The following is a 21,135-nucleotide window of genomic DNA, read 5'->3' as shown; positions in this document are numbered from 1 at the left end:
CGCGCGACCAAACGAGAGAGAGAGAGCGCGCGCGCGACCAAACGAGAGAGAGAGAGCGCGCGCGCGACCAAACGAGAGAGAGAGCGCACGCGCGACCAAACGAGAGAGAGCGCGCGCGACCAAACGAGAGAGAGAGAGCGCGCGCGCGACCAAACGAGAGAGAGAGAGCGCGCGCGCGACCAAACGAGAGAGAGAGAGCGCGCGCGCGCGCGACCAAACGAGAGAGAGAGAGCGCGCGCGCGACCAAACGAGAGAGAGAGAGCGCGCGCGCGCGACCAAACGAGAGAGAGAGAGCGCTCGCGCGCGACCAAACGAGAGAGAGAGCGCGCGCGCGCGACCAAACGAGAGAGAGAGAGCGCGCGCGCGCGACCAAACGAGAGAGAGAGAGCGCGCGCGCGCGACCAAACGAGAGAGAGAGAGAGCGCGCGCGACCAAACGAGAGAGCGCACGCGCGCGACCAAACGAGAGAGAGAGAGCGCGCGCGACCAAACGAGAGAGAGAAAGAGCGCACGCGCGACCAAACGAGAGAGAGAGAGAGAGCGCGACCAAACGAGAGAGAGAGAGCGCGCGCGCGCGACCAAACGAGAGAGAGAGAGCGCGCGCGCGACCAAACGAGAGAGAGAGAGCGCGCGCGCGACCAAACGAGAGAGAGAGAGCGCGCGCGCGCGACCAAACGAGAGAGAGAGAGCGCGCGCGCGCGACCAAACGAGAGAGAGAGAGCGCGCGCGCGACCAAACGAGAGAGAGAGAGCGCGCGCGCGCGACCAAACGAGAGAGAGAGAGAGCGCGCGCGACCAAACGAGAGAGCGCACGCGCGCGACCAAACGAGAGAGAGAGAGCGCGCGCGACCAAACGAGAGAGAGAAAGAGCGCACGCGCGACCAAACGAGAGAGAGAGAGAGAGCGCGACCAAACGAGAGAGAGAGCGAGCGCGCGCGCGACCAAACGAGAGAGAGAGCGAGCGCGCGCGCGACCAAACGAGAGAGAGAGAGCGCGCGCGCGACCAAACGAGAGAGAGAGAGCGCGCGCGCGACCAAACGAGAGAGAGCGCGCGCGCGACCAAACGAGAGAGAGAGAGCGCGCGCGCGCGACCAACCGAGAGAGAGAGAGAGAGCGCGCGCGACCAAACGAGAGAGAGAGAGCGCGCGCGCGCGACCAAACGAGAGAGAGAGAGAGAGAGCGCGCGCGACCAAACGAGAGAGAGAGAGAGAGAGAGCGCGCGCGACCAAACGAGAGAGAGAGCGCGCGCGCGCGACCAAACGAGAGAGAGAAAGAACGCACGCGCGACCAAACGAGAGAGAGAGAGAGAGAGAGCGCGACCAAACGAGTGAGAGAGAGAGCGCGCGCGCGACCAAACGAGAGAGAGAGCGCGACCAAACGAGAGAGAGAGAGAGCGCGCGCGCGACCAAACGAGAGAGAGAGAGAGAGAGCGCGCGCGCGACCAAACGATAGAGAGAGCGCGACCAAACGAGAGAGCGCGACCAAACGAGAGAGAGCGCGCGCGCGACCAAACGAGAGAGAGAGAGCGCGCGTGCCCAAACGAGAGAGAGAGAGAGCGCGCGTGCCCAAACGAGAGAGAGAGAGCGCGCGCGCGACCAAACGAGAGAGAGAGAGCGCGCGCGCGACCAAACGAGAGAGAGCGCGCGCGCGCGACCAAACGAGAGAGAGAGAGCGCGCGCGCGCGACCAAACGAGAGAGAGAGCGCGCGCGCGCGACCAAACGAGAGAGAGAGAGAGCGCGCGCGACCAAACGAGAGAGAGAGAGAGCGCGCGCGACCAAACGAGAGAGAGAGAGAGAGAGAGCGCGCGCGACCAAACGAGAGAGAGAGAGAGAGAGCGCGCGCGACCAAACGAGAGAGAGAGCGCGCGTGCGCGACCAAACGAGAGAGAAAGAACGCACGCGCGACCAAACAAGAGAGAGAGAGAGAGAGAGCGCGCGCGCGACCAAACGAGAGAGAGAGCGCGACCAAACGAGAGAGAGAGAGAGAGCGCGCGCGACCAAACGAGAGAGAGAGAGAGAGAGAGCGCGCGCGCGACCAAACGAGAGAGAGAGAGAGAGCGCGCGCGCGACCAAACGAGAGAGAGAGCGCGACCAAACGAGAGAGAGAGCGCGACCAAACGAGAGAGCGCGACCAAACGAGAGAGAGCGCGCGCGCGACCAAACGAGAGAGAGAGAGAGCACGCGTGCCCAAACGAGAGAGAGAGAGAGAGCGCGCGTGCCCAAACGAGAGAGAGAGAGCACGCGCGCGCGACCAAACGAGAGAGAGAGAGAGAGAGCGCTCGCGACCAAACGAGAGAGCGCACGCGCGCGACCAAACGAGAGAGAGAGAGCGCGCGCGACCAAACGAGAGAGAGAGCGCGCGCGCGACCAAACGAGAGAGAGAGCGCGCGCGCGACCAAACGAGAGAGAGAGCACGCGCGCGACCAAACGAGAGAGAGAGAGCGCGCGCGACCAAACGAGAGAGAGAGCGCGCGCGACCAAACGAGAGAGAGAGAGCGCGCGCGCGCGACCAAACGAGAGAGAGAGAGCGCGCGCGCGCGACCAAACGAGAGAGAGAGAGCGCGCGCGCGCGACCAAACGAGAGAGAGAGAGCGCGCGCGACCAAACGAGAGAGAGAGAGCGCGCGCGACCAAACGAGAGAGAGAGAGAGAGAGAGAGAGAGCGCGCGCGCGACCAAACGAGAGAGAGAGAGAGAGAGAGCGCGCGCGCGACCAAACGAGAGAGAGAGAGAGAGCGCGCGCGACCAAACGAGAGAGCGCACGCGCGCGACCAAACGAGAGAGAGAGAGCGCGCGCGACCAAACGAGAGAGAGAAAGAGCGCACGCGCGACCAAACGAGAGAGAGAGAGAGAGAGCGCGCGACCAAACGAGAGAGAGAGAGAGAGAGAGCGCGACCAAACGAGAGAGAGAGAGAGAGCGCGACCAAACGAGAGAGAGAGAGAGAGCGCGCGCGACCAAACGAGAGAGAGAGAGAGCGCGCGCGACCAAACGAGAGAGAGAGAGCGCGCGCGCGACCAAACGAGAGAGAGAGAGAGCGCGCGCGCGACCAAACGAGAGAGAGAGAGCGCGCGCGACCAAACGAGAGAGAGAAAGAGCGCACGCGCGACCAAACGAGAGAGAGAGAGAGAGAGAGCGCGACCAAACGAGAGAGAGAGCGAGCGCGCGCGCGACCAAACGAGAGAGAGAGAGCGCGCGCGCGACCAAACGAGAGAGAGAGCGCGCGCGCGACCAAACGAGAGAGAGAGAGCGCGCGCGCGACCAAACGAGAGAGAGAGAGCGCGCGCGCGACCAAACGAGAGAGAGAGAGCGCGCGCGCGACCAAACGAGAGAGAGCGCGCGCGCGACCAAACGAGAGAGAGAGAGCGCGCGCGACCAAACGAGAGAGAGAGAGAGCGCGCGCGCGACCAAACGAGAGAGAGAGAGCGCGCGCGACCAAACGAGAGAGAGAAAGAGCGCACGCGCGACCAAACGAGAGAGAGAGAGAGAGAGAGCGCGACCAAACGAGAGAGAGAGCGAGCGCGCGCGCGACCAAACGAGAGAGAGAGAGCGCGCGCGCGACCAAACGAGAGAGAGAGCGCGCGCGCGACCAAACGAGAGAGAGAGAGCGCGCGCGCGACCAAACGAGAGAGAGAGAGAGAGCGCGCGCGCGACCAAACGAGAGAGAGAGCGCGCGCGCGCGACCAAACGAGAGAGAGCGCGCGCGCGACCAAACGAGAGAGAGAGAGCGCGCGCGCGCGACCAAACGAGAGAGAGAGAGCGCGCGCGCGACCAAACGAGAGAGAGAGAGCGCGCGCGCGCGACCAAACGAGAGAGAGAGAGCGCGCGCGCGACCAAACGAGAGAGAGAGCGCGCGCGCGCGACCAAACGAGAGAGAGAGAGCGCGCGCGCGACCAAACGAGAGAGAGAGAGCGCGCGCGCGACCAAACGAGAGAGAGCGCGCGCGCGACCAAACGAGAGAGAGAGAGAGCGCGCGCGCGACCAAACGAGAGAGAGAGAGCGCGCGCGCGCGACCAAACGAGAGAGAGAGAGCGCGCGCGCGACCAAACGAGAGAGAGAGCGCGCGCGCGCGACCAAACGAGAGAGAGAGAGCGCGCGCGCGCGCGACCAAACGAGAGAGAGAGAGCGCGCGCGACCAAACGAGAGAGAGAGAGAGAGCGCGCGCGACCAAACGAGAGAGAGAGAGCGCGCGCGCGACCAAACGAGAGAGAGAGAGCGCGCGCGCGACCAAACGAGAGAGAGAGAGCGCGCGCGCGCGACCAAACGAGAGAGAGAGAGCGCGCGCGCGACCAAACGAGAGAGAGAGAGCGCGCGCGCGCGACCAAACGAGAGAGAGAGAGCGCGCGCGCGCGACCAAACGAGAGAGAGAGAGCGCGCGCGCGCGACCAAACGAGAGAGAGAGCGCGCGCGCGCGACCAAACGAGAGAGAGAGAGCGCGCGCGCGCGACCAAACGAGAGAGAGAGAGAGAGCGCGCGCGCGACCAAACGAGAGAGCTCACGCGCGCGACCAAACGAGAGAGAGAGCGCGCGCGCGACCAAACGAGAGAGAGAGAGCGCGCGCGCGCGACCAAACGAGAGAGAGAGCGCGCGCGCGCGACCAAACGAGAGAGAGAGAGAGCGCGCGCGACCAAACGAGAGAGAGAGAGAGAGCGCGCGCGACCAAACGAGAGAGCGCACGCGCGCGACCAAACGAGAGAGAGAGAGCGCGCGCGACCAAACGAGAGAGAGAAAGAGCGCACGCGCGACCAAACGAGAGAGAGAGAGAGCGCGACCAAACGAGAGAGAGAGCGAGCGCGCGCGCGACCAAACGAGAGAGAGAGCGCGCGCGCGACCAAACGAGAGAGAGAGAGCGCGCGCGCGACCAAACGAGAGAGAGCGCGCGCGCGACCAAACGAGAGAGAGAGAGCGCGCGCGCGCGACCAAACGAGAGAGAGAGAGCGCGCGCGCGCGACCAAACGAGAGAGAGAGCGCGCGCGCGACCAAACGAGAGAGAGAGAGCACGCGCGCGACCAAACGAGAGAGAGAGAGAGCGCGCGCGACCAAACGAGAGAGAGAGAGAGAGAGAGAGAGCGCGCGCGACCAAACGAGAGAGAGAGCGCGCGCGCGCGACCAAACGAGAGAGAGAAAGAACGCACGCGCGACCAAACGAGAGAGAGAGAGAGAGAGAGCGCGACCAAACGAGTGAGAGAGAGAGCGCGCGCGCGACCAAACGAGAGAGAGAGCGCGACCAAACGAGAGAGAGAGAGCGCGCGCGCGCGACCAAACGAGAGAGAGAGAGAGAGCGCGCGCGCGACCAAACGATAGAGAGAGCGCGACCAAACGAGAGAGCGCGACCAAACGAGAGAGAGCGCGCGCGCGACCAAACGAGAGAGAGAGAGAGAGCGCGCGTGCCCAAACGAGAGAGAGAGAGAGCGCGCGTGCCCAAACGAGAGAGAGAGAGCGCGCGCGCGCGACCAAACGAGAGAGAGAGCGCGCGCGCGACCAAACGAGAGAGAGAGAGCGCGCGCGCGCGACCAAACGAGAGAGAGAGAGCGCGCGCGCGCGACCAAACGAGAGAGAGAGCGCGCGCGCGCGACCAAACGAGAGAGAGAGAGCGCGCGCGCGCGACCAAACGAGAGAGAGAGAGCGCGCGCGCGCGACCAAACAAGAGAGAGAGCGCGCGCGCGCGACCAAACGAGAGAGAGAGAGAGCGCGCGCGACCAAACGAGAGAGAGAGAGAGAGAGCGCGCGCGACCAAACGAGAGAGAGAGAGAGAGAGCGCGCGCGACCAAACGAGAGAGAGAGCGCGCGCGCGCGACCAAACGAGAGAGAGAAAGAACGCACGCGCGACCAAACGAGAGAGAGAGAGAGAGAGAGAGAGCGCGCGCGCGACCAAACGAGAGAGAGAGCGCGACCAAACGAGAGAGAGAGAGAGAGCGCGCGCGACCAAACGAGAGAGAGAGAGAGCGCGCGCGACCAAACGAGAGAGAGAGAGAGCGCGCGCGACCAAACGAGAGAGAGAGAGAGAGAGCGCGCGCGACCAAACGAGAGAGAGAGAGAGAGCGCGCGCGACCAAACGAGAGAGAGAGCGCGCGCGCGCGACCAAACGAGAGAGAGAAAGAACGCACGCGCGACCAAACGAGAGAGAGAGAGAGAGAGAGCGCGCGCGCGACCAAACGAGAGAGAGAGCGCGACCAAACGAGAGAGAGAGAGAGAGCGCGCGCGACCAAACGAGAGAGAGAGAGAGAGAGAGCGCGCGCGCGACCAAACGAGAGAGAGAGAGCGCGCGCGCGACCAAACGAGAGAGAGAGAGAGAGCGCGCGCGCGACCAAACGAGAGAGAGAGCGCGACCAAACGAGAGAGCGCGACCAAACAAGAGAGAGCGCGCGCGCGACCAAACGAGAGAGAGAGAGAGCACGCGTGCCCAAACGAGAGAGAGAGAGAGCGCGCGTGCCCAAACGAGAGAGAGAGAGCACGCGCGCGCGACCAAACGAGAGAGAGAGAGAGAGAGCGCGCGCGACCAAACGAGAGAGAGAGAGAGAGAGCGCGCGCGACCAAACGAGAGAGCGCACGCGCGCGACCAAACGAGAGAGAGAGAGCGCGCGCGACCAAACGAGAGAGAGAGCGCGCGCGACCAAACGAGAGAGAGAGCGCGCGCGCGACCAAACGAGAGAGAGAGAGCGCGCGCGACCAAACGAGAGAGAGAGAGCGCGCGCGACCAAACGAGAGAGAGAGCGCGCGCGACCAAACGAGAGAGAGAGAGCGCGCGCGCGCGACCAAACGAGAGAGAGAGAGCGCGCGCGCGCGACCAAACGAGAGAGAGAGAGCGCGCGCGCGCGACCAAACGAGAGAGAGAGAGCGCGCGCGCGCGACCAAACGAGAGAGAGAGAGCGCGCGCGCGCGACCAAACGAGAGAGAGAGAGCGCGCGCGCGCGACCAAACGAGAGAGAGAGCGCGCGCGCGCGACCAAACGAGAGAGAGAGAGAGCGCGCGCGACCAAACGAGAGAGAGAGAGAGAGCGCGCGCGACCAAACGAGAGAGAGAGAGAGAGAGCGCGCGCGACCAAACGAGAGAGAGAGAGAGCGCGCGCGACCAAACGAGAGAGAGAGAGAGAGCGCGCGCGACCAAACGAGAGAGAGCGCGCGCGCGCGACCAAACGAGAGAGAGCGCGCGCGCGCGACCAAACGAGAGAGAGAAAGAACGCACGCGCGACCAAACGAGAGAGAGAGCGCGCGCGCGACCAAACGAGAGAGAGAGCGCGACCACACGAGAGAGAGAGAGAGAGCGCGCGCGACCAAACGAGAGAGAGAGAGAGAGAGAGCGCGCGCGCGACCAAACGAGAGAGAGAGAGAGAGAGAGAGCGCGCGCGCGACCAAACGAGAGAGAGAGCGCGACCAAACGTGAGAGAGCGCGCGCGCGACCAAACGAGAGAGAGAGAGAGCGCGCGTGCCCAAACGAGAGAGAGAGAGAGAGCGCGCATGCCCAAACGAGAGAGAGAGAGAGCGCGCATGCCCAAACGAGAGAGAGAGAGCGCGCGCGACCAAACGAGAGAGAGAGAGCGCGCGCGACCAAACGAGAGAGAGCACGCGCGCGCGACCAAACGAGAGAGCGTGCGCGACCAAACGAGAGAGAGAGAGCACGCGCGCGCGACCAAACGAGAGAGAGAGCGCGCGCGACCAAACGAGAGAGAGAGAGAGCACGCGCGCGCGACCAAACGAGAGAGAGCGCTCGCGACCAAACGAGAGAGAGAGAGAGAGAGCGCGCGCGCGACCAAACGAGAGAGAGAGAGAGAGCGCGCGCGACCAAACGAGAGAGAGAAAGAGCGCACGCGCGACCAAACGAGAGAGAGAGAGAGAGAGAGCGCGACCAAACGAGAGAGAGAGAGAGAGAGAGAGCGCGACCAAACGAGAGAGAGAGCGCGCGCGACCAAACGAGAGAGAGAGCGCGCGCGACCAAACGAGAGAGAGAGAGAGCACGCGCGCGCGACCAAACGAGAGAGAGCGCGCGCGACCAAACGAGAGAGAGAGAGAGAGAGCGCGCGCGACCAAACGAGAGAGAGAGAGAGCGCGCGCGACCAAACGAGAGAGAGAGAGCGCGCGCGACCAAACGAGAGAGAGAGAGAGAGAGAGCGCGACCAAACGAGAGAGAGAGCGAGCGCGCGCGCGACCGAACGAGAGAGAGAGCGCGCGCGCGACCGAACGAGAGAGAGAGAGCGCGCGCGCGCGACCGAACGAGAGAGCGCGCGCGACCGAACGAGAGAGCGCGCGCGACCGAACGAGAGAGCGCGCGCGACCGAACGAGAGAGAGAGCGCGACCGAACGAGAGAGAGAGAGCGCGCGCGACCGAACGAGAGAGCGCGCGCGACCGAACGAGAGAGCGCGCGCGACCGAACGAGAGAGCGCGCGCGACCGAACGAGAGAGCGCGCGCGACCGAACGAGAGAGCGCGCGCGACCGAACGAGAGAGCGCGCGCGACCGAACGAGAGAGAGAGCGCGACCGAACGAGAGAGAGAGCGCGACCGAACGAGAGAGAGAGCGCGACCGAACGAGAGAGAGAGAGCGCGACCGAACGAGAGAGAGAGCGCGACCGAACGAGAGAGAGAGCGCGACCGAACGAGAGAGAGAGAGAGAGAGAGCCCGACTGAACTTGCAGCAAACAATTCCACAGATTCACTACCCTCAGAGAAGTAATTCCTCCTTATCTCTTTCTTAAATGTGTGACCCCCTTGTTCTGAGATTATGCCCTTCTAGACACTTCCACAAGGGGAAATAACCTCTGCTACCAAGTCCCCAAAGAACCTTGCATGTATCGATAAGGTTACCTCTCATTCTGCTAAATTTCAGTAAGCACAGACCCAATGTTCTCAACCGCTCTCATTAAACAGTCCCTACATGCTGAGGATCTGCCCAGTTAGCCTCTTTCCCAATAACAAACATCAAGTTAACTGGTCTATAGTTACCTGTGTTTTTTTTCTTTCTTCTGTTTAAATAAAGGCACTGCATTGGCAGTTTTCCGATCCTTAGGATCTTTTCCAGAATCTAAGGATTCTTGAACAATTATCGCAGTGCACGCACTACCCTTGTAGCTACTTCTTTTAATATCCTAGATGCATCCCATCAGGTTGAGGGGACTGATTGGTAGTTTTCTGAGCACTTTTACCCTAGGTGATATTCTCTAGTCATATTTTGTTTCCTCTCCTTCTTTTGCCCCTTGATATTTGTAGTCCACAGGAAGGATTGCTTATAGATCTCTCAACATTAGCAAATTGCAACAGTACTATAAATGCACTGTAATTGAAGCCTTTCAGGATATTTATAAAAGGAGTTGATTTCTTCACTGCGAATGCTGCTCCATTTTATTCTGTCCCCAAGCATGAGTGCATCAATCCACAATTTCAAATGATTGGATTTGAAAATGTACACTTTTGTGTCCTAACTCTGGTGATTCCATATTTTATGTTTCAGATAAATATTTATATCTGGTTCACACACTTATTGTCAGACATTTTAAGCAAGTGGGTGCTCACTGGGTAAATCTACATCATTAATGGCATTTGTACGACTAAATGTTTAGTTCTTCAGGCATATTCAATGTGGGAATTACGACAATCCAATATCGAAACAAAAATTGAGAAGTTGAAACAACTTCTCTAATTTCCTTCCCCTAATGTCATCAATGCAAACCTGTGACTTCATGGTAACCTAGAGTTCATGACCTTTCATGCCCTCCTTGCAAACCTATGCCATTCTACTCATCTACCACAGCCTTTATGGCCTCCATGCTAATACATCCCTCTTTAACCAGTCATGCCCCTTACATCTAACTAGCCAACTCAGCTACTATCCACCAAGGGATCATCACATGTAAAGATGAGATGAAATAAATTTCAAAGAGTGTATTGAAAACAAAACATTAATAAAAACATTTACTACATTTCATTCAACTGAATGAAGCCTTACAACAAATATCTCAACCAAGTACAAAATACATGATAACAACAAACACTGGGAACTACAATTCCATATTAAAGAATCGATAGAGCTGTGAAACAGAAGGCAACTGATTGTAATTATGGAAGAGTGAAATTAATCATGCAGCAGCAATTCAGTACAACAGCTATCAGGGTGAAAAAACAAGCAATGTTCTTTTTAAACATGGTAGACAAAAGTTTTCAAAGATTTAAAAGGTAGGATTTTTAAATGTTTTGATAATATGGAAAGGTCCTCTTGGACAGATCCAATGAGCCTGGAGAAAGTGAGGACTGCAGATGCTGGAGATCAGAGTCAAATGTGTGGTGCTGGCAAAGCACAGCAGGTCAGGCAGCATCTGAGGAGCAAGGGAATAGACGTTTCTGGCAAAAGCCAGCGACTTGGGATTTTCTAAGGTGGAATTGGTCATCCTGGGAACAGATGTGGCAGAGGTGGAGGAATTGGGAATAAGGGAAGGCATTTTACAGGAGGAGGTGTAGTCTAGATAGTTGTGGGAGTCAGTGGGTTTGTTGTGGATGTCCGTGGTTAGTCGGTTCCCCGAGAATTCCTCTTGACTCCACTGCATCAGTTCCCAAGAAGACCAGTTCCACCTTAGAAAATCCCAAATGGCCTCCTTTTTCAAAGATCGTAATTTCCCCTTCCATGTGTTTGATGATGCCATCCAGCGCATCTCCTCCACTTCCTGCACCTCTGCCCTTGAACTCCAACCCTCCCAATGCAACAAGGACAGAAACCCCCCCCCCCCCCCCCCCCAATAGTCCTCACCTTCACCCCACAAACCTCCGTATACAAAGGAACCCCGATTATCCGAACGAGATGGGCGGGTACTATTTTGTTCGGATAATTGATTATTCGGTTAATTGATTTCCTCTGGGGCTCTGACTTTTCTGTGAAGTCTGCTCCCCCCTGTTCAGGAGACAAGGCAAAGGCACACTGTGTGCGAGACCCCGCCTCCCCAAACCCATCTCCCCCAACCCTGTCCATTCCCACCCCGCCAACGTCCATACCCACCATAAGACTCCACCCACTCCCCCAATCCTGCACACCCCTGCCCGCCCGCACTTCTGGGGCAGCTGGACTGGACACCAACAGTAAGATTGCTGCTGCTGCCTTTGTGGCTAAGTTTCTATATTGCACGTGCACGCGCACACACAACTTTTTGACAGGTTCCACTTCTGCCCTGTACGGGTCAATGTTAGAGACATTATCTGGGGAAGGGGGGGGGGGGGGGGAGGTTTAGGGTACTGTATCCATTGCACCTGATGTAGTCTCCTCTACATCAGAAGACTGAATGCCAACTTGTGGATCGTTTCAGTGAACATCTCTGGGACACCTTCACCAACCAACCCCCCTGGCTGAATACTTCAACCCCCCCTCCCACTCTGCCAAGAACATGCAGGTCCTGGATCTCCTCCATTGCCAAACCACCCTACATCTGGAGGAAGAACGCTTCATCTTCCACCTTGGGACTCTGCAACCTCATTTCACCAGTTTCCTCATTTCCCATCCCTCCACAATATCCCAGTTCCAAGCCCTCTTGACATGTCCATCACCTTTCTCATCTATCCACTGCACCCTCTTCTCCAACCTATCACCTTTCCCCCCAACCTTCATCTACCCATCGCATTTTCAGCTACCTTCTCATTTATCTCTCAGCCCAGCCCACAAGCCTCATTCCTGATGAAGGGCTTATGCTTGAAATGTCTATTCTCCTGCTCCTCAGAACTGCCTGACCTGCTGCACAATGAGGCTGACACTAATGGGTTATTGGTAATTTACAAACCATTCACAACCAACCTTTCACAATCTCAAAACATAGCTGACTACCCCTAAAGAGGTCTTGGGATCCGAACCAAAGAGGTATCCTGTGTACCTAAGGAGCTGGACTAAGTTCATGATTACTCTCACAGAGTCTAACCTACACACCTTGGGTATGAATATAAACAGAAATTTATAAACAGTGGAGGCAGCGGGTGACTTATACAGCTGAATATCTTTGCAAAACAGATGTGTATGAAACATGCCCTTTCCCCATGAAAAAGAAAGGTCCTGTTCAGAGACAGGAGTTACAATTTGAGCAGTACTATTATTTTCACCACTATGGAGAGACTCTCTGGCGGGAATAACATTTGTGCCCAAGTACCATACAAGGAACAGGCACAGGGGTAGGCTGTACAGCCTCCTGAGACCGAGTCCACTATTCAATAAGATCATGGCTGTTCCGAATGTGGCTTTAAATCCATTTTTCTACTGATCCCCTGTAGTCTTAGACTAAAGTAGATTTAAAAAAAACCTTTTTAACTGGAGCCTTAAATTTTTTCAATAATCTGCTTGCTGCTGCTCTGTGAGGTAGAGAACTCCAAAGATCACCCACCGAAAGAAAAAGAAATTCCTCATCACCTTCTCAAATGGAGACTTCTTATTCTGAAACTATGAACCGTGGTTCCAAACTCCTTTAAAAGGGGAAAAGTCTCCTTGAGCATTTACTCTCTCAGACCTACTGAAAACATTCTTTATATCAAAAACATCACATTTTATTCTTCTAAATTCCAATGTGTACAAGCCCAAGAAAGAACCCTGCATTACTTGACTGCAAAGATCTTAGAACCAATTTCTCCTTCTACATTCTTGCTGTGACTGAATCCATAACTCAGAAAATCTCCAATATATTTTATTTTGCCAGAAAGGAAAATGGGTCAAATCAAGATAATGATTGTTCCCACTCTCCCACCTAGTGAGTCACTCAGTGCCCCCCACTCTCCCATCTACGTCACTCAGTGCCCGCCATTATCCCACCTACTGCGTCACTCAGTGCCCCTCACTCTCCCACCTAGTGAGTCACTCAGTGCCCCCCACTCTCCCACCTATGTCACTCAGTGCCCCTCACTCTCCCACCTAGTGAGTCACTCAGTGCCCCCCACTCTCCCACCTATGTCACTCAGTGCCCCCCACTCTCCCAGCTACTGCGTTACTCAGTGCCCCCCCCCCCGGCTCTCCCACCTACTGCGTCACTCAGTGCCCCCCACTCTCCCACCTACTGCATCACTTAGCATCCCACACTCAATATATAAGATCCTGGAATGACTCAGCTGCATGGTTGTTCAAAGGAGGAAAATAATCCTCAGAGCATCTGCAATTTCCCCCCTGACCTCCTTCAATATCCTAAGGAATAATCCAGCTGGCCTTAGGGACTTATCCACTTCCAATTCCTCTAACACTTTCTCTCTGATTATGATTAATTTGTCCAATATTTCACACTTTTCTCTTGGGTTACTACATCTTTTCTCTCTGTGAACATGGAGACAAAACATTTATTTAAAAGTCTTCCCATATCTTCTGCATCTTCACACAAGTTGGTTCAAATGTTACTTGCAACTTGTTAGCCCAAACCTGGATATTGTCCTGATCTTACTGCATTCCTGTGGATCGGAAGGTAACAATATATCCCAATATCTTAAAGTGGAATTATCGATTGGCTAGCCTGATATTTGTAGGGGGGAAAATGTTATTATAACAGATAATTATTACAAAATTTTTTGTTATATTTTGATATTTTTGGTTAATAATTATAAAAGATAAATGCTATTATAGAAGATTAAATAGCAGAGCACTTGGAAATAGTGACAGGATTCGACACCATGGATTTATACAAGGGGAATGCTTGACAAACCTACAGGAATATTTCGAAGATAATAATAGCAGAGGTGATAAGGGGATCAAGTCAACGTGCTTTACTTGGACTTTCTGAAGGCTTTTGATGAGGTCATAAACAAGAGATCAGCATGCAAAATTAAACTGCATGGGATTTAGGAGTAGTGTACTGACTTGGACAGAGATCTATCTGGTAGACAGGAAACAAAGAGTAGGAATAAATGAGTCTTTTTCAGAGTGGCAGACAGTGACAGATGGGATACCACAGGGATTAATGCTTAAATCACACCTATTCACAACATATATTAATGATTTATATGAGGGAATTAAATGTAATATCTCCAGGTTCACAGATCAGCACAAAGCTGGGTGGGAAGATGAACTGTGAGAAGGATGTGGAAATCCTTCAATATGATTTGGACAAGTTGTGCGAGTTGACAATTGCATAGCAAATTAAAAATAATGTAGATAAATGTGAGATTACCCACTTTGGTAGCAAAAAAAATGCAAGTCAGAGGCAACAAATGATTATGAAAGGCCAGCATGAGTCAGCCAGCTCAGTATTGATGCTATGGAGCTGCTTTTGATGACTGACATCAGAGATCCCTCATGTACAATCCATGTCCTTGTCACCTTAGTGTGTCATTCAAATAGTACGAGATTCAAGACGTCACTGTGCCCACATGAAGTTAATTACTCAATTAAAATGGAAACTAAACAAAGATCATAAACTGCTTTTGCGTGTTAACAAGATCTTTCTTACCGAGCATGGTTGCATGTTTTAAGAACTTATAGCTGGTTTCAAAGGTCATCTGCTGAAGGGGCGAGGAGCTTGACTGCATGCCAATTCGATTAAATGGTTTGTATGAACCATCAAAACACATGTAATCTGCCACAAGAGAAAGATGGCGAGGATCCACTTGAATGCCTGGGTAAACAAGAGAGAGAGAGAGAGAGAGAGAGAGAAGAGAGACAGGGGACAAAGAAAATATGTTTCAACTAATTGAAAATACTGAATATGATCAATGAACCTAAGCATCCAGTTCAGTGTTAGGACAGCATCACAACACTGGATCATCAGACAACAGAACTATTTGGACATCATGACGAGCAACAGCATTCCTGAAGTTTAGGCAACACGTTGTTACCTTTTGAACAATACTTAAGTCCACCCAAGTGAAAGGAAAGCTGTTCCAAAAATAGTTGATGACTCAGCACACCATCAGACCAAGAAGGTGATTAAGGACATGAACCAAATCAGTGGGCTGTATTTATCTGCACTAATGCGCAACAGACAAACTCCTTCAAAATCCCACCTCCTTTGCTAAGCTTTTGTTAATCAGGATTTGATTTCTGTGAATGAGCATGATTTACTGACCGGTCTGGGACTCTGCAACAAATATCTTCTCGGGATCTGGCCACATGTCTACTAACGACCTGAAGTGAATGTTAATCTGAAAAGCTGGTGCAATATGCTGCACACAAAAAATGCCCAGGAACAGGCTGTTTACAAAGAACTGAATGCTGCATTTGCAAAACCCAGCTTTTGGCAAAGACTAAAAAGGGAGGCAATGGGTTTGTGGTCTTATTGTGGGACTGTTAACTGAGACACCCAGGTAATGTTCTGGGGACACAGGTTCAAATCCTATCATGGCAGATAGTGAAATTGCAGTTCAATAAAAATTTGGAATTAAGAGTCTAATGATGACCACAAATCCCTTGCTGATTGTCAGAAAAAACCTATCTGGTTCACTAATGTCCTAATGTCCTTTAGAGAAGAGAACTGCCGTACTTAATCTGACCTTACATGACTTCACACCCACAGCAATGTAGTTGACTTTAAATGAGAGCCAGCGAGCTAGAGAGAGAGAGAGAGAGAGACAGACAGACAGACAGACAGCGACAGAGACACACACACACACGAAGAGGAAGGGGGTGGCTTATGTGAGGATGAGGTGTGAAAGCTCAATTGGGGGGGGGGGACCAGAAAATCTAAATAGAGGGCTAAGAAGAGCCAGGAAGGGACATGAGAAGTTCTTGGTGGATAGGATCAAGGAAAACCCCAAAGCCTTCTATAGGTTTATCAGAAATAAAAGAATGACTAAAGTAAGATTAGGGCCAAAGATAGTAATGGAAAGTAGTATCTGAGGACATAAGGGAGGCACTTAATCAATACTTTTTGTCAGTATTTACACTGGAAAAGGGCAGTGTTAGTGAGAATATGGAGATACAGGCTACAGGATTAGAAGGGTTGACAACGAGGTGGTTTTAGCAATTTTGGAAGATCTGAAAATAGACAAGACCCCTGGGCCAGATGGGATTTATCCTCAGATTCTCCAGGAAGCCATGGAGGAGAATATAGAGCCTTTGGCTTGCATCTTATGACATCGTTGTCGACAGGAGTAGTGCCAGAAGACCGGAGGTTATCAAGTGTTGCTCCCCTGTTTAAGAAGGGGAGTAGAGACTATCCTGGTAACTATAGGCCAGTGAGCCTTACTTCGGTTGTGGGTAAGGTGTTGGAAAAGGTTATTAGAGATAGGATTTATAATCATCTGGAAAGGAATAATTTGATTAGAGATAGTCAACATGGTTTTGTGAAGGGTAGGTCATGCCTAACTAACCTTACCGAGTTCTTCGAAAAGGTGACAAAACAGGTGAATGAAGGTAAAGCAGCTGATATGGATTTTAGTAAGGCATTTGATAAGGTTCCGCACGGTAGGCTATTGCACAAAATACGAAGTACTGGGATTGAAGGTGATTTAGTGAATTGGATAATAAATTGGCTAGTTGAAAGATGACAGAGGGTGATGGTTGATGGGAAATGTTCATCTTAGAGTACAGTTACCAGTGGTGTGCCGCAAGGATCTGGTTTAGGGCCTCTGCTGTTGGTCATTTTTATAAATGATCTGGATGTGCGCATAGAAGGATGGGTTAGTAAATATATGGATGACACTAAGGTAGGCAGAGTTGTGGCTAGTGCCGAAGGACGTTGCAGGTTACAGAGGGACATAGGTAAGCTGCAGAGCTGGGCTGAGAAGTGGCAAATGGAGTTTAATGTAGAAAAGTGTGAAGTAGTTCACTTTGGAAGTAACAGGAATGCAGAATACTGGGCTAATGGTACAATTCTTGGCAGTGTAGATGAAGAGAGATTTCAGTGTCCAGGTGCATAAATCCCTGAAAGTTACCACCCAGATTGATAGGGTTAAGAAGGCATATGGTGTGTTGGTGTTTATTGGTAGGGCGATTACGTTTCGGAGCCACAAGGTCATGCTTCAGCTGCACAAGACACTGGTAAGGCCACACCTAGAGTATCGTGTACAGTTCTGGTCACCATGTTATAGGAAGGATGTGGAAGCTTTGGAAAGGGTTCAAAGGAGGTATACTAGGAGGTTGCCTAGTATGGAAGGAAGGTCTTACGAGGAAAGGCTGAGGGAACTGAGGCTGTTTTTGTTGGAGAGAAGAAGATTGAGAAGTGACTTAATTGAGACGTACAAGATAATCAGAGAGTTAAATAGGGTGGACAGGGAGAGCCCTTTTCCTCGGATGGCTAACAGGAGGGGACATAGCTTTAAGTTGAGGGGTGACAGATTTAGGACAGATATCGGGTAGTTTCTTTACTCAGTAGTAGGGGCATTGAATGGCCTGCCTGCAACAGTAGTAGACTTGCCGACATTAAGGGCATTTAAATGGGCATTGGACATACATATGGATGATAATAGAATGGTGTAGGTTAGATGGGCAACAGATCAATTTCACAGGTCGGCGCAACATCAAGAGCTAAAGGGCCTGTACTGTGCTGTAAAGTTTTATATTTTATGTTCGAGAGAGAGAAAGAAAGGAAGAGAGAACGAGAGAGAGACACACACACATACAGACACCACACACAGAGAGAGACACACACCGACAGAGCGAGACACACACACATTTTACGCAGAGAGAGAGAGAGAGAGACACACTACACACACACACACACACACACACAGAGACACAGAGCAAGAGACAGAGAGAGAGACACACACAGAGACAGAGAGAGATAGAGACAGAGAGAGAGAGACAGACAGACACACACATTTTATGCACAGAGAGAAACAGACATACACACAGATACACAGAGAGAGAGCGCGCGCGAGAGAGACACACAGACAGACCCATACAGACAGGAAAGAGACAGATACACAGGCACAAAGAAAGAGAGAAAGCCACACAAGCAGGCACAGAGCGAGACACACACACACACACACACACACACAGATAGAAAGAGACATACACTCACTCGTGCACGCACACACACACAGACACAGAGAGACACACACAAACAGCGAGAGAGCACGAGTGCGTGTGCACCACCACTAATTGCATCATCCTCATGCCCCTTCTAATCTCAACTGATCACCTTAAATCCGTGCCTTCTGGTAACTGAAGCTTCCGCTGTGGGAAACCTCTTTTATCTATTCACTCTATTAAGCTCTTGTTATGTTATATGATTAAGCTCACCCTCAGCCTCCTCTGTTCAATGGAAACAATTCTAGATTACCAATCTTTCATCAAATTTGCAATTTGTAGACGTTAGGAACATAGCAACTCCATAATGTAATATTTGGGAATGTAGTGACCACAACTGTACATAAAACTCCAGTTGCAACTGGACACTTCAACAAGCTAAGTCCATAACCCATATACCATATCATTATTGGTTCCATATCCACAGATGCTTCATGTGCCTATTTGATTGGCACCAAATTCACAAAATTTCCCTTCCCCGCCGACACTTAGTAGTATCATCTACAAGATGCATTGCTAAGATTTACAAAGGCCCAGCCATCCATGCCCAAATCACATGAATGCATTAGAGAGAAAGCCTGCCCAATATCTATGGCAAAGCATTTTAAAGTTTCGATGCACTTAAATAACAAGTCACTTCGTCAGCTATTTTGGAAATAGGCCTTTTACTTGGGGAAAATTTGTCTTAGGAAAACGAAGTTATTTCCCATTCAAGTCAATAAAATGTCAATTTGTAAATTATATGGATCCAAAACATAAAACCTGATTAGCAATTTGAGGTATAATATGTTATATAATTCACTACACATCAATGCAGAACAGAGTGGGCAATATCCAACATCCCTTTGGCTTTCAAAAGGAGACATTAAACCCAGGCTTATCTGGTCACTCAGGCAGAGGTAAAGGTTCCCATTTCAAAGAATAGGGAATTATCACTTGTCAATATTTATCAATCAACTAAACTACTAAAGCAGACTGAGTAATCATTAAATTTTGTTTATGGAAGCTTTCGTTTATGGAATGCATATCCACGATTACATTTTCCACTACACAATAGATGCACGTGAAAAATTCTTCATTAACTGGCAAGTATTTTGGGAGAACTTCAGGGTGGAAGAGGTGTGATATAGGTGCAAGTCTTTTCTCTCTCAATGGCAGTACAATTGCTTTATCATTTCTCATCAATTGGACCCTTCCTTATAAATGTTCCCTAAAGACACAGTATCTGGAGGTGCTAATTGCAGAACTTTACCTGTTGTAGAACCTCAATAGGTAACACTATTTTTCAGTGACAATTCTGCTGCATTTGTTTCTCTTGAACTATTGATTGCGCCAAAAATATATAGGCCACTGTAAAAGTTCACTCAAGAGGCTCTGGTTGTTTCCAGTAAATTCTCCAAAGGTAACTGCTGCACCTTCAAGGGTGTGTGGAACAATTACCAGGAAGAATCCATTAACAGTGGAAGCTACATCGTAAATATTATCTATTATTGTCATCTTTCAAATGATGTAGACAAGCAGGAATCTAGAAGAATACAACAAGCCAGGCAGCATCAGGAGGTGGAGAAGTCAACGTTTCAAATGTAACTCTTCTTTTTCCACCCCCCCTGAAGCTGCCTGGCTTGCTGTGTTCTTCCAGCCTCCTGCTTGTCTACCTTGGATTACAACATCTAACCATCTTTCAAACGTGTATGTCTGTCTGTGTGTGAGTGTATCTCTCTCTCAAGGTTTGATCAGAGACAGTTGATTTTATCAGAAGGTGGTCATGGGAGTCTCATGATGAAGGCAAAAACACTCCATATCCAGGGCAGCTTAGTAAGATGAATCCAAAAGTAGCTTAGTGGTATGAAACAGAGGGAGTTAGTAGAAGGATGTTTATGAGTGGATACAGGAACCCTCAACCTTTAAAACGTATGTGGATGAGCACTTAAAATAATATAACAATCAAAGCTACGGAGCAAGTGCTAAAAAGTGGGATTAGCATAGGTAGGTTGGTGCAGACTTAATGGGCCAAAGGACCTCTTCTGTGCTGTATGACTCTATAACTCCAGTATCTTTTTTGCCAAGCGTGGGATATGGAAAAAAAAGCAAACAATGCCGAGTACAGTGTCACTATGATCTACCTAAACAGCAGAATAAGCTAGAAGGGCTGAATGGCTGTCAAGGAGTGATGCCATTTGCCAGGATATCTTAACTTCAGAGTGACATAATTTCATCAAAGACCTTTTTGGTAAATATCACCCATGACTGGCATTCAACAACAGTGAAGTCTGTTCAATGTAATAATAGTTTTGTATGTCAATTTTACTGTTACAAACAAATTTTGATAACAGATCAGTTGAATTGGAGCATTATTCCAAACCAACAAACCATTAGCTGAAGACCCATTCGCAGGCAAAGCTGCCCAATCGACAATCAAACATTCACTTTCTTAATACACTCCCTCCATCACTGCTGCGCAATAACAGCAGTTTATACCATCTAGATGGGAATTGCAGCAACTTACCAACATCACCTTCCAAACCCACTACCTCTATCATCTAGAAAGTAAGGGCATCAAGTGCACAGTGACACCAAAACCTGTAGGTCACACACCATCCTGACTTGGAAATGCATTGCCAATCCTTTATCATCACCGGGCCAAATTATGGAAATCCTGCACTAACAGCACAACCAGATGAGAAAAAGTAGGCTTACCATATACAGAAAAGACATCTTTTATTTCTTTCTCTATGACTCTTAGAGCAGCTTCAATACCATATGTGTTGGCAAAGGCATGGATGTCGTTTGAATATAAACAATTGAGATCCAAAGTCTAAAGGGACAGAAACAAAGGAAGTCAGATAAAATGGCTGCAAGCTCAGAAACCTGTCAAAATGTTAAACCACATTTATTTGGTTATGTTTATTGGATGTGGGGAAGACTGGAAAAGCCACAATTATTGTTTCTAATTTCCATACTTGTATTGCTAGGTCAGATTAACAAACCCTCTGAATGCATCCTCCATCTCTTTCCCTCTGATTCCATTCCAGTCTTGTTGTGTATTCACTGTACCCACTGACCTTCCATTTTGTGATGCCAATTAGTGGTCAGCTAAGGACTCTGTTTTATCCTTTGCACCTTCATCTCAATGAATTTTGGGCACGGCATGACAATCATCTTCATCTATGCCGAATTCCACGGTCAGATCTCTCTCCCTTTCAACTGGACCTCTCCTTGCCCTCTTTGATCTTTTCAGCAG

At 51.5% G+C, this 21,135-nt stretch overlaps 1 protein-coding gene and 1 long non-coding RNA gene across 3 annotated transcripts in view; one reads left to right on the top strand and one right to left on the bottom strand.

Annotated features, from left to right (window-relative positions):
* Nucleotides 1-21,135, bottom strand: part of polr1a (RNA polymerase I subunit A) — a 164,340-nt gene that overhangs the window by 24,591 nt on the left and 118,614 nt on the right. For both annotated transcript variants that reach the window (XM_060843736.1, XM_060843650.1), the window contains exons 32-33: nt 20,592-20,709; nt 14,377-14,541 (exon numbers count right to left, since the gene is read on the bottom strand). In XM_060843736.1, the coding sequence (XP_060699719.1) occupies nt 14,377-14,541; nt 20,592-20,709 (283 nt within the window). The remainder of the gene's footprint in view (nt 1-14,376; nt 14,542-20,591; nt 20,710-21,135) is intronic.
* LOC132827215 (uncharacterized) overlaps nt 1-21,135 on the top strand; it is a 71,359-nt gene that overhangs the window by 22,688 nt on the left and 27,536 nt on the right. The window lies entirely within an intron of this gene.

The sequence above is a fragment of the Hemiscyllium ocellatum genome, chromosome 1, assembly GCF_020745735.1.
Source record: "Hemiscyllium ocellatum isolate sHemOce1 chromosome 1, sHemOce1.pat.X.cur, whole genome shotgun sequence".
NCBI classification, from domain to species: domain Eukaryota; kingdom Metazoa; phylum Chordata; class Chondrichthyes; order Orectolobiformes; family Hemiscylliidae; genus Hemiscyllium; species Hemiscyllium ocellatum.
This window is presented reverse-complemented; position numbering and strand designations above follow the sequence as displayed.